Source organism: Phoca vitulina, unplaced genomic scaffold, assembly GCF_004348235.1.
Source record: "Phoca vitulina isolate PV1807 unplaced genomic scaffold, GSC_HSeal_1.0 scaffold33, whole genome shotgun sequence".
NCBI lineage: Eukaryota > Metazoa > Chordata > Mammalia > Carnivora > Phocidae > Phoca > Phoca vitulina.
The window spans coordinates 21,160,447-21,174,960 of record NW_022589736.1 but is presented as its reverse complement, the minus strand read 5'-3'; the positions used below and the strand labels follow the sequence as shown (position 1 = coordinate 21,174,960).

Below are 14,514 nucleotides of genomic sequence, written 5' to 3'. Positions count from 1 at the left end.
ATGTATCAACTACCAAAACTGAACCAGGAAGAAATAGAAAACCTGAACAGACCCATAACCACTAAGGAAATTGAAGCAGTCATCAAAAATCTCCCAACAAAGAAGAGCCCAGGGCCAGATGGCTTCCCTGGGGAAGTCTACCAAACATTTAAAGAAGAATTAATACCTATTCTTCTGAAACTGTTCCAAAAAGTAGAAATGGAAGGAAAACTTCCAAACTCATTTTATGAGGCCACCATTACCTTGATCCCAAAATCAGACAAAGACCCCATCAAAAAGGAGAATTACAGACCAATATCCCTGATGAACATGGATGCAAAAATTCTCACCAAAATACTAGCCAATAGGATCCAACAGTACATTAAAAGGATTATTCACCATGACCAAGTGGGATTTATTCCTGGGCTGCACGGTTGGTTCAACATCTGCAAATCAATCAATGTGATACAATACATTAATAAAAGAGAGAACAAGAACCATATGATCCTCTCAATAGATGCTGAAAAAGCATTTGACAAAGTACAGCATCCTTTCTTGATCAAAACTCTTCAGAGTATAGGGGCGCCTGGGTGGCTCAGTTGGTTAAGCGACTGCCTTCGGCTCAGGTCATGATCCTGGAGTCCCGGGATCGAGTCCCACATCGGGCTCCCGGCTCGGCAGGAAGCCTGCTTCTCCCTTTCCCACTCCCCCTGCTTGTGTTCCCTCTCTCGCTGTCTCTCTCTCTGTCAAATAAATAAATAAAATCTTTAAAAAAAAAAAAAAAAAAACTCTTCAGAGTATAGGGATAGAGGGTACATACCTCAATATCATAATAGCCATCTATGAAAAACCCACAGCAAATATCATTCTCAATGGGGAAAAACTGAGAGCTTTCCCCCTAAAGTCAGGAACATGGCAGGGATGTCCACTATCACCACTGCTATTCAACATAATACTAGAAGTCCTAGCCACAGCAATCAGACAACAAAAAGAAAGAAAAGGCATGAGAATCAGCAAAGAAGTCAAACTCTCACTCTTTGCAGATGATATGATACTTTATGTGGAAAACCCAAAAGACTCCACCCCAAAACTGCTACAACTCATACAGGAATTCAGCCAAGTGGCAGGATATAAAATCAATGCACAGAAATCAGTGGCATTCCTATACACCAACAACAAGACAGAAGAAAGAGAAATTAAGGAGTCGATCCCATTTACAATTGCACCCAAAACCATAAGATACCTAGGAATAAATCTAACCAAAGAGGCAAAGAATCTGTACTCAGAAAACTAGAAAATACTCATGAAAGAAATTGAGGAAGACACAAAGAAATGGGAAAACGTTCCATGCTCATGGATTGGAAGAACAAATATTGTGAAGATGTCAATGCTACCTAGAGCAATCTACACATTTAATGCAATGCCTATCAAAATACCAGCAACCTTTTTCAAAGAAATGGAACAAATAATCCTAAAATTTGTATGGAACCAGAAAAGACCCCGAATAGCCAGAGGAATGTTGAAAAAGAAAAGCAAAGCTGGTGGCATCACAATTCTGGACTTCAAGCTCTATTACAAAGCTGTCATCATCAAGACAGTATGGTACTGGCACAGAAACAGACACATAGATCAATGGAATGGAAGAGAGAGCCCAGAAATGGACCCTCAACTCTATGGTCAACTAATCTTCGACAAAGCAGGAGAGAATATCCAATGGAAAAAAGACAGTCTCTTCAACAAATGGTGTTGGGAAAATTGGACAGCCACATGCAGAAGAATGAAACTGGACCATTTCCTTACACCACACACAAAAATAGACTCCAAATGGTTGAAAGACCTCAATGTGAGACAGGAGTCCATCAAAATCCTAAAGGAGAACACAGGCAGCAACCTCTTCGACCTTAGCCGCAGCAACTTCTTCCTAGAAACATCACCAAAGGCAAGGGAAGCAAGGGCAAAAATGAACTATTGGGCCTTCATCAAGAAAAAAAGCTTTTGCACAGCAAAAGAAACAGTCAACAAAACCAAAAGACAACCAACAGAATGGGAGAAGATATTTGCAAATGACATATCAGATAAAGGGCTAGTATCCAAAATCTATAAAGAACTTATCAGACTCAACACCCAAAGAACAAAGAATCCAATCAAGAAATGGGCAGAAGACATGAACAGACATTTTTCCAAAGAAGACATCCAAATGGCCAACAGACACATGAAAAAGTGCACAACATCACTCAGCATCAGGGAAATCCAAATCAAAACCTCAATGAGATACCACCTCACACCAGTCAGAATGGCTAAAATTAACAAGTCAGGAAATGACAGATGTTGGCGGGGATGCGGAGAAAGGGGAACCCTCCTACACTGTTGCTGGGAATGCAAGCTGGTGCAGCCACTCTGGAAAGCAGTATGGAGGTTCCTCAAAAAGTTGAAAATAGAGCTGCCCTACGACCCAGCAATTGCACTACTGGGTATTTACCCCAAAGATACAAATGTAGGGATCCGAAGGGGTATGTGCACCCCAATGTTTATAGCAGCAATGTTCACAATAGCTAAACTATGGAAAGAGCCAAGATGTCCATCAACAGATGAATGGATAAAGAAGATGTATATATATACAATGGACTATTATGCAGCCATCAAAAGGAATGAAATCTTGCCATTTGCAATGACGTGGATGGAACTAGAGGGTGTTATGCTGAGCGAAGTAAGTCATTCAGAGAAAGACATGTATCATATGACCTCACTGATATTAGGAATTCTTAATCTCAGGAAACAAACTGAGGATTGCTGGAGTGGTGGGGGGTGGGAGGGATGGGGTGGCTGGGTGATGGGACATTGGGGAGGGCATGTGCTATGGTGAGCACTGTGAATTGTGTTAGACTGTTGAATCACAGACCTGTACCTCTGAAACAAATAATACATTGTATGTTAAAAAAAAGAGAAGATAGTAGGAAGGGAGAAATGAAGGGGGGGAAATCGGAGGGGGGGATGAACCATTAGAGACTATGGACTCTGAGAAACAAACTGAGGGTTGTAGAGGGGAGGGGTGTGGGGGGATGGGTTGGCCTGGTGATGGGTATTAAAGAGGGCACGTACTGAATGGAGCACTGGGTGTTATACGCAAACAATCATGGAACACTACATCAAAAACTAATGATGTAATGTATGGTGATTAACATAACATAATAAAAAAAAAGTAACAGGAAAGTTGAAAAAAAAAAAAACAAAAAACTTTGCAGATTGACCAAAAAATAAATAAATAAATAAAATAAGGTAAGGCCAACTCGAAGACTTATGTTCACATGAAACTAAGTAGCATCCTGCTCTGAGAAATTCTAAACTGGGGGATTGTTAAAGTACCTACAAGTGCTAAGATTTTAACTTATTTCTAGCTTGTATAATGTTGCAAATGGTCATCTGTAAAGCTATCCATTCACAGCTTTAAATTACAAATGGTCATCTGTAAAGCTATCCATTCACAGCTTTAATACAATAATAAGTAAGGAATGAATGAAATAAAATACTATGGTACAGACCCAAGAGAATGGGTAATTGATATAATAATGATTATGTGAAGAGGCTAAGCAGCTTATCTTTCAAATGGATTGATATGAAATTTAAAGATGCATACATCTTATCATACAGTCACCTAAGAAAACAAAGTATTTGTTACTTAACCTAGACTGAGTAAATTAGACAGTATTCTCTTCAATTGCTAAAAGAAAAAAAATCCGTAACAATGTATACATTGGATTTTGACTTACTTACAAAATCAGCGGGGGCTGCAAAAGTAAAACTGTGTCTAGATCAATATCACAGGGTGCCACGTTTACATAAAAGAGGCTGCTAAGAAGAGGAGCACCTCCCCTTCTTGAGCTGAATAAATAGTTACTGATAAAAAAATCTCTTTTATCAAGATCCAGGAAACTATGATAGCGAAGCACATATGAGCTAAAATAGTTTAATAGAAAAAGAACTATTTTTAAAATTTTAGGCAATATCTTTCACAGTCTTCTTTCAGTAAAACTTTTCTTCCTCAAATTTTCAAGGACCATTATAGATATCACTAAATTGTGTTAGAAAAATGTGAAGTATGTAACTACCTAAATGTTCTTTTTGCATGTCTAATTTTTGTCCCTTGCTTCACATAAAAGATAAAAAGGCCTATAAAGTATATTTCTATATTGATTTAGTTCTTAATTTTATTTATAAAGAATGTTGAGTAGTCAACTTAGGGGGGAAAAACCCATTTGAAACCAATACCTGCACCATGCAGATACCCTATATACAATTAAACCAAAGAATAGTGCAAAAAAGAAGAGAAAGATATGTGGATAAATTTTCACTTTATAATTGCTCATTGGTGTCCTGTAGTTTTCATAGGCAAACATGTGGATTAGAATTTCATTCCGCTATTGAAACCATTTCGATTTTCAAGTCAAACAATAAATTCTTCCCATGTTAAATACCAACAGAGACTGAAATATAACTTCACTCTATATTAGAAGCCCACATATTCTTTCTCATATTTAAATGAATGAAATGAATAAGTATCTAAAGATATTTATAAAAGAAAAATATCAATTCCTACCTCCATTATCTTTTAGATGTAGTGCTATCTTGGTATCATCTGGAAGAGAAATTCAAAGTTATTGTAACAAAAAAAAATTTAATGGTGCATAAATCTGATGACCAGTAATGGTCTACTAATGCCTTAATTATAACATGAATAGATTTGAAAATCTTACTCAGTTAATTTCTAGTGCAATGAGAGCAAAGTGCTAGTTTACATAGGTACTACTAAAATTGCTTACTAAGATTGCAAGATCAAAACTTTAGTAAAGTATTATAAGATTCTTAAGATCTTGAGAAAAGTACACGGTTATAATTTTAACTTAAAATGAACTTATTTTTAATTTTTGAAAATGACTTATTGCAATTAGACTCTATAGTGATGGCCTTCATTATTTATTTTAAAAAATCAAGATGATGAAATTCTAAATTAATTGGAAAAGTAAAGATCTGTCAATATTTATGAATTTAACTTCAAAAGTTAAATGCCTATCCATTGCTAATAAATATGACCAAAATCATAAATGAAAAGATCTTGCCCATAATGAATAAAATAAACAAATGAACATGCCTTTTTTTTCTTATTTCAGTGGTTATATTTATTCTAAAGAGTAGGATTCAAACTGAAGTAATATTTTCACTGGGTAGGATTCAAACTACAGAAATATTCCACAGGCTATAGAAGAACACAAAATAATATGGATTAAAATACAACATTGGTTTTAAAAGCGATAAAATGTATTTAACAGCTGTCCTCATCTCATTTTATAACTTTACAGTTAACTTTTTCTAAAAGATATATTTATTTATTTTAGAGAGAGAGCATGAGTAGGGGGGAGGGGCAGAGGGAGAGAGAAAGAGAATCTCCAGCAGACTCCACAATGAGCATGGAGCCTGACTTGGGGCTTGATCCCATGACCCTGAGATCATGACCTGAGCTGAAATCAAGAGTTGGACGCTCAACAAACTGAGCCACCCAGGCGCCCCTCAAGTTAATTTTTAATGTCCAATTAAATTTCAATTAAAAGCAAAAGTTTCAAGTTTAATTTATTGTTCAAATGAAAGCAAGGTTGATGACCATAAATAAGTACGACCATTTCTTCCCCCCAAAGCTCACTCTTGGCCAACTAGTCTCACATTTGTCCCTAGTGGTACCATTCAGAATATATGGTTATATTTTGGCTGATATACCTTCTTCCCCCAATGAGTTGTGCCCATAAATCAATATTCTCCAGTACTTTTGTCTTCCCTGGCAGAGGAAATGGTTTCCAAGACAATTTCTGTGACACACAGTGGCCCTCCATAGATTATAGACCAACATATCTTATTGTCTGTATTTAGATAAATATAAGAACTGCATATAAGTAGAATTATCTATTTTCTCTATATGCATTTTGCCTTTCTCTCCTGTGACTGAAATGTTGAATTCAGTTACAACAAAATTTAGCAATATAAAAGGAAGTCTATGTTTCTTTTTTAGGGAGGACAAATAGCCAGAATCATTAGTAAAAGCTAAATCTTAATAAAAGACACTGTACATTAAAAGAATCCCAACACATATTTTTATTCCATAATAATTTTGTCTTTTCCCCTTTAGAAATCCTTTAGAAATCCAGTTTGTCAAAGGATAACTTTCCCTCTATAGAGCTACTCCAGTTCATGTCAACACAGTGACTTTCCCTTCTTTCAGAGAAAAAGCAAGAATATCTAGAGTACCTTCTGTGGGCAGGCTGGTGGGCAGCTGGGATATCACTGCTCTTCTGGTGGTCGTTAGGACCCTGAATTTTGTGGTTGTTGCTTGTACAGTTGTGGTGGTTTGAGAAGAACTTTCCATTGGCTCCGTGTTCTCACACATCTTCTCTTTGGACTAATAAGAGAAACAAATGGGTAAACAATTTAACAGCGATTGATTGTACATGCATTTAAAAAAATCACATCAAAGAAGAGGAATCTGTTATTTTTGTATAGGACATTATTTGTGGGTTATAAGAATTTACAAAGTATACAAAATAGATGAGAAAAAATTGGATGTAGCAAAGCATTTCCACCTTTAGATATTCAGATTTCATCATTTCTGCAGTTAACCTTTCATATTACTCTTTATCTTGCCCTAAATTTTATATCTATTTATTTATAAGAGACATGATGTCAAGAGGGAGAAGTTCATACAAGAAGAAAAATGTGTGCAGAAAGATAAGATTTAAAACATGGTTAGGTATGTGGAGAAAGAATGCATTTCAAACTGATTATGCTAAATGCTCCATATTACTTTATTGTTTCAAAAATAATCCACCACAGGTTGAGAGAATATTTAAAATTTTTGTTTTCTTTTATGAAATATTCAAAGCCACCCAAGCAAAAGATTGAATGACCCTCCTGTAATCACTTAGCCTATTTCTCCCTAGCAGAGCTAGACTGAAGACACCAGGAAAAGATGCATATTTTATTTTTTATTTATAGCCCACAAAAATAAATCCTATGACCTTCACCAGCAACAATCTCCAACACCCAAACTTTTATGGTTTAGAAGCGGGTGTTTATCCCCACCTCTTTGTTCTTCAAAGGACTCCATCCCTCTGGTAGGTCTTAAGTAGAGGATAGCTAGTCTGTACCTGGGCGGTACTCCTGCTTTTGAAAAGTATTATTATTAAATAAATTCCTTTCTGAAACTTCTCTTGTCATAAATGAAGTACAATGCACTTATTTCTAGTTCAGCAAGAGCTCCTCAGATGGCTTCCTTTTTCACTAATGGGATATGATACAGGTTTCTTCCCCACTTCAACTCCCAATATCCTAGGGGAACAAAGGTTCCCACATTTTCTCAGCCCAGTGGCCTAATGATCTCCTTGCTGACTCCACATCAGTTATCATCCCCACAGCCTGGACCTCACAGGCAGTTGGAGATACTTTTGTTCTGAGATCATAGTTGTCCTCTTTTCAGTCTTTCCACGTATCTTTTCAGTCAGATTCTGTTTCTCCTTTGACAACGCAGAAAGCCCAAGTACAATATTTTTCTCCCTTCAACCCCCCTTCCCCCCATCACTTCAACTTCTCTTTCCAATGCCTTCAAATATCTTGCCCTGTTTTGTTTGTTTTTCCACCTTTTCAGGAAATCTCCAATACCAAATGAAGTAAAAAAGCCCGTCTTTTCCCTGCCCTGTAACAAAGCTAGGAGAAGCTGGAGAACAATCACACAGCCCCCGACTGGGAGCTCCATACATTTACCTCCTGCGGCCTCAGCAGGCCTTCTGGGCTGCTTGGCAACACTGCCCAGCTTTGCTGGTCTCCTCTCCCATCATCCTCCATAACAGTTTCAAACCTCTCCACTCTACTGAAAACTATAATCCCAAAATGCCTCTCCCAATCTTACCCCATGGGCTCACCTTTTATTTCCTTGATAAGAGTCATCAGCAAGAATTCTCTACATTTCTTTACAAATCAGCATTCTTGCTGGATTCTGTACGGACTTATCCCTCTTTATTTCTGTAATCATGGATGGGCCCCAGTATTTATAGCTATTCTCTCAACCTCTACTCTGGCCCAACTCAACCCACTTTTTCAGGTATCGTAAACTTGCTCATTTAATACATCCCTTTTCTTCAAAATGTTTTCAATCTCAGGTTTTCCACTGCCTTGTTCCCATTAGCACTTAAACTCACTCAATCACGTCCAGTCTTATTTTAAACACTCAGTCCTCCTTCTTTTCCACAATGCATCCTGACATTTCCCTACTTTTCCTTCCATTCAGTCATATTTCCATTCAGTCAGAGATTGGTCTGCCTTGGTCTTCACAGACTCCCACTTTCCCCACCTATGGAATTCTTGTTGTTATCCATTACAAGTTAATTGAAATTTCTTATGCTGGTGGTTCTAATATCTTCTTATGCACAAAATCGTCTATATTCTCCATAACTCACAGCGTGGGGCAGAGCTGTCCACTTTCTAGTTTTGGGTTCTGTGACACACTCTCTCACCAATTTTCTGATAGCTTTCTACAACTCCTTTATTTCCTGTTATGTGTTGGTAGTTCTTATAGATCTTTCTTGACTAATCTTTTTGCTATATGCATTCTCACTAGCAATTTCCACCATAGCCATGATTTCAATTCACATCTTCATGTCGATTTACATAAATCAATAGCAACAATACACATCTCTCTCATGGATTTCTGACCCAAATATCCATCTATTGACTTAACTTATGCATGTGGGTGTCACAGACATCTCAAACGCAGTAAGTCTCAAATGGAACTCCTCACATATTATTCTCCTCCTGTGTTTCTATTGTCAAAGACCAGTATTAGCAAACAGCTTAATGTTGAACCTAACATCCTGGACTTGTTTAGCTTATAGCAGTAAAGGCAGATTAAAGACTCTAAATGCGCCTCCTTCTGCAAAACTAGTAGATTCTGGATAAAATATGAATTTTAAATTTTTTTAAAGATTTTATTTATTTATTTGAGAGAGAGAGAGCACAAGAGGGGGGTAGGGTCAGAGGGAGAAGCAGACTCCCCGCCGAGCAGGGAGCCCGATGTGGGACTCGATCCTGGGACTCCGGGATCATGACCTGAGCCGAAGGCAGTTGCTTAACCAACTGAGCCACCCAGGCACCCAAAATACGAATTTTAAAGCATTACTAGAATTTGCAGGAAGCAAAGAAAATCTCCAAGGGCACCTTTCTATTGTCTCTCCCCCAAAACAAAACAAAGCAAAAGTTGTGTGCTGTGGAGTAGGAGTCATATACATTAAGCCAGGTAAAAACGCAGGATTTACCCAGAGGGCAAGGAATGTTAAAAATCAATATTTCTTCAAGGACATCAAGCCTTGTGCCAGCAGTAGATGGGGAGATAAACCTAAACCTCTCCTCTCCATATGAAATAGGGACATATGGTATCCCCTAAAATTCTCAGTTTCTCATCATCAAACATTCTTTGGTGGAAAGTACCATCTACTTAGGTCCTTGGGATTCCCATGGAATAGGATCAAATAAAAATGCAATTCTAATTAAAGGACACAAAAAGAAACACAAAAAGAAAAAGAACACTGACAAAGTCAGCAAAAACAATGAACAACATATTTAAACTACCAAAATCTTTAGATATTGTGATCATCTAATGTAAGATACACAAAAAAGTTATATACGAAATATTTAAAGAAATGAAAGGTAAAATTTAAAAATGAACTAGTAACCCAGACTACAAAAATGTCTTGGCAGATTATTTAATAAAGTGTAAAATTTAAATTTTAGAAATGAAAAACACACTTTTTGAAATTACTACTTCAATGGATATGTTAAATCATGGATTAAATGAGGTAAAGACAGAATTAATAAACTGGCAAATTGATCTGAAGAAACTCCCCAGGATGAAACACAGAGAAATAAGAAGATAGATGATATAAAAGAGGACTTTCACAGTCCTCATTTCCATTCAGCTGCCTACCTACTGATCCTTCCCCTACCCCCTCTGTGGTCACCATTACCCTACCCACTGATGCAGGCCAGATCATCAGCATCATTGGCCTGGGTTTTAACTATAGTCAACTTCTTGGTTTCTTGCCTCATAACCTATTACTCACCCATAGCCAAGGTGATTCTTCCAAAAGGCCCTGATTAAAAGCCTTTCCCTTGCCTTTATTTTTTTTTTTAATTAAGGTATAATATATACACATAGCAGTATATTAGTTTCAGGTGTATGACATAATGATTTGATATTTTTTATACATTGCAAAATGATCTCCACAATAAGTCTACTTTACATCTGTCACCATACATAATTGCAAAAAGTTTTTTTTTTGTTGTTGTGATGAGAATTTTTAAGATTTACTCTCAGCAATTTTCAAATATGCAACACAGTATTATTAACTACAGTCACCATGCTGTATGTTACATCCTCAGGACTTATTTATTTTATAACTGGAAGTTTGTCCCTTTTGAGCTCCTTCTGCAATCTCACCCACCCTAACCACCCATCTGTTCTCTATCCATGAATTTGGGTTTTGGTTTTGGTTTTTGTTTTGCTTAGATTCCACATATAAGTGAGATCATACAGTTTTTGTCTTTTCTGTCTGACTTATTTTATGCAGCATAATGCCCTCAAGATTCATCCATATTGTGACAAATGGCAAGATTTCCTTCTTTTTATGGCTAAATAATGTTCCTGTGTGTGTGTGTGTGTGTGTGTGTGTGTGTGTGTGTGTGTACATTCATATATATACACCACATTTTCTTTATCCATTCATCCATCAATGGACACTTAGGTTATTTCCATATCTTGGCTATTGTGAATAATGCTGCAATGAACATGGAGGTGCTGTTATCTTTTTGAGTGAGTGTTTCATTTTCTTTCTTTTTTTTTTTTTTTTGAGTGTTTCATTTTCTTTGGCTAAATACCCAGAAGTGGAACTGCTGGATCATATGGTAGTTCGATTTTTAATTTTTCGAGGAAACTCCATTCTTCCCTTGTCTTTAGGATGAAGCCCAAACTCCTTCAACTTGTCACGTTTGGGGCTCTGTTCACCTCACCAATCTCAGTTCTTACCACTTCTCTTCTCAGCTCCAGTTGCCCTTCAGGCATCATCTCAAATATCTCCTCCTCAAGCAAACCTTCCCTTATGCTACTTAACAAGACAACATCCTTATCGTTACTCTCTGCCCATGTCCTTCTCTAAATGCAGTCCTTTGTTCAGTGGTCTAGCTACCCGCTGGACACACTTACTCCATTTTTACATTATCTGTGCTTAGAATAATACATAGTAAGTGTCTATATTAGGATTTGCACTTATGGAGTAAATTCATCTCACCGGATCAGAAAGAAAATTTAACTCTAGTTTTAGGCACAGAGGATGGACAGGAGTTGGTGACTTTATTTTAATAGAAGGATAGAATTGCTCACCACAAAGCCACTAATATTGACAATTTAATTACATCATTAAAAGGAAACACTGAATATTGAAGATACTTGACTCTGAGCTCCTTGGGAATAGGGGGTAATTTTTTTTTTTTTACATTTTTGTAATTTCAGTGCTTGGCACATTCCACAGAACATGATAAACTCTCCACAGATAAATTTAGGAGGGTTTAAAATATGATGGCTTCTTCTCTATTTCTTTGGTTCATGGTGGGTAAGAAAATTAAGATGACTGAATTACACTCTTGATCTTTACACAACTATAGCTATTCAATTTCAACATTTTCATTGAAGTAAATGTGATTACATGAAAGAAACATCAATCTGAAAACACAATCATGGCTCCAGCAATATGTTTTAATTTTGAACGATGTTGTTCTGTAAGTGAAGTGAAATAGATCAGCGTATATCACTATTAGTGTATATCACTATAATCCCCCAAATGTCAAAAAGTTGATTAAAGCTGCACTGGCAATTCTGCACTTAAAATTCAAGTATATTCTCAAAGATGTTTTTCTCAAGATATTTATAGGACATCATAAATAAAAACTTAATTTTTAAAAAGGTTCTAATAACCATTGGTCTCCCAGTAGTTTTAAAGACAGCACTTTGACATGATTTGCTTTTCCTGAACGAGAAAACTTGCATAATTGTTAATAGTTTTCATTCAAAATTCATACCCTAAAACTTAACACAGGCAGAAAAAAGCAAATACTTTTCTGTGTGAACCTAATAAAATATCTTTATGGAACCTGAAATGACAGTGTAAATGCAATTCACTAGAAAATTTTAAACAGGATAAAACTGTCCTGCAATTGCATACACCTGCTTAAATCACTTCATTGCATCATTGTCTCCATCATGTTTGTCTTGGGATTACTGTTTCCATGTTATACCATTTCTAACTGATTTTACATCAATTTGCTGCAATTAGTCTTTTCCTCCATACCGTTGGTTTTGTTACTTGAGCGAAAAAGATGAACAATGGCTTCTGAGATCTTAGAAAAGCAACAAGTGTTTAAGAGAACTGCCTTTTGCTTGTAAAATTCGACTTCTGGTTCTATTTCCTAGCCACACACCTAACTCTGCTACCCTCGCTTCCCCCCTCCCCACCATCTCCCCTCGCCTCTCCCTCTTCTCCTCTTGGTAATATGGGGGCAATAACAGCTCTGAAGTCCAAGGAAGGCTATGAGAATATAATACAAGTAAAGAGTTAAGCCCATTGTGTGGCACATACTAAGGGCTCGATAATTGCTGGATATTTTTGTTAAATTAGATGCCATTTTCATTAAGATGTCGTGACTCTATATGACAGCTTGGTCCCAGGAGTCTTGTCATGAGAAAGCACACGTACCTCTTCAGGGCATCCACTGTCCACCCAGTCCTGCCGATGGCGATCAAATCCACTGGAACATCTTCAGAGAGGACACATTGCAGTTCAGAAAAGAAAGTAATGGGGTGCAGAGTTGGGGGTGGGGAGAAATGAAAATAAAAAGACTGGTAAGTAGTTAATTCTCAAATTTTCAGCTTAGCACAACATAAACTTTCTTTTATAGAACTGTTAATTGGGGCAGCAGTGAAATATTTACAGTGTGGTGAGTAACAGCTCACTCCTTAGGTAGGCATGGTGTCAAGATCACTCATGGCAACAAATTACTCTACTGATGCCCACTACATGGTGCAGAACACCTGGGTCCCCAAGCAAAGGTAAGGCCAATTGTTTTTCTATGAAGTTGGTTTTCTTTTTACTCATACATATTTTTCTCATCATCAAAACAAATGGGTATAGACAATTTTTTTGCAGGTATCATTTTTTTTAAGGATTTCAGATCTCTTTATTTGTTTTCCTTATTCTTTTTAAAAAAATTTAAGACCCATAGTCACTCAAACTCTCCTTTGTGCAGTAAAGGGTTAACTCAGCAGGTTTGGGGTGTTCAAACCCTCACATTCCAAAGAAAGAGCTGACCTTTGTCTGGTTCCCAGGAGATAACCTCCAAGCCCTTGGGAATATCTCACCTGATAAAAGTGGCTTTGTATATCTTGGATGTAGGGCTATGCAAGATAGTTTATGCTAACAATATGCTTTATGCTGAATGGCTGTTTTTATTCACCTGGATACTAGGGCCATGCTATAACAGTTTGATGTTATAGCTATTCAATTTCAACATTTTCATTGAAGTAAATGTGATTACTTCATGAAAGAAACATCAATCTGAAAACACAACCATGGCTCCAGCAATATGTTTTAATTTTGAACGATGTTGTTCTGTAAGTGAAGTGAAATAGATCTAGCCCCTCTTGGAGGGGCTAGGGACTAGAGATAAGAATAGTCATAAAGAAATTCATACCTATCTCTCTGACCCTCAATAAAAACTCTGGACACCAAAGCATGGGTACACTTCCTTGGTTGGCAACACTTGGTGTGTGTTTTCTCAAATTGCTGTTGGGGGACTTAAGTGCTATCTGTACAACTCTACTGGGAGAAGACAACTGGACGCTTGTGCCTGGTCTCTTGTGGACTCTACCCTATGTATTTTTCACCTTCATTGATTTTAATCTGTATCCTTTTGCTGTAACAAATGGCAACCTTGAGTATAACAGCTTTTTGGAGTTCTGGGAATCCTAGTTAATTAGTGAACCCGAATGTGTGCTTGTGAACCCCTAACATCAGTATGCCTAGGTCATCTCTAAATGGTCTAAATCAGCAAACATTGGCTTAATAAGATATTGTTCAGTCCTACTGTCTTCCTTGATTGGAATAATTTTCTGCCCTCCTTATCTAACCAGCTATAGTCCATTTATATTTTTAAGACCCAGAAATTACTACCTGGAGTCCATTCTAACTGATAAAGCTTCATAATTGCTCTGATCACATCTTATTTTACTATATAACTTTTCCCCTTCATATAAAACTTCATGTGCATATGTCTTATTTACCAAACTTGACTGTGAACATTAAAAAAAAATTTTTTTTAAGATTTTATTTATTCGAGAGAGAGAGAGAGAGAGCATGAGCAGGGGGGACAAGCAGAGGGAGAGGGCGAAGCAGGCTC

The 14,514-nt window shown here is 37.0% G+C and overlaps 1 protein-coding gene across 1 annotated transcript in view; it reads right to left on the bottom strand.

The window, feature by feature from the left end:
* Window positions 1-14,514, bottom strand: part of PLXDC2 (plexin domain containing 2) — a 469,270-nt gene that overhangs the window by 74,266 nt on the left and 380,490 nt on the right. Inside the window, exons 10-12 of the mRNA XM_032425793.1 lie at window positions 12,816-12,876; window positions 6,271-6,421; window positions 4,574-4,612 (exon numbers count right to left, since the gene is read on the bottom strand). Of these exons, the coding sequence (XP_032281684.1) occupies window positions 4,574-4,612; window positions 6,271-6,421; window positions 12,816-12,876 (251 nt within the window). The remainder of the gene's footprint in view (window positions 1-4,573; window positions 4,613-6,270; window positions 6,422-12,815; window positions 12,877-14,514) is intronic.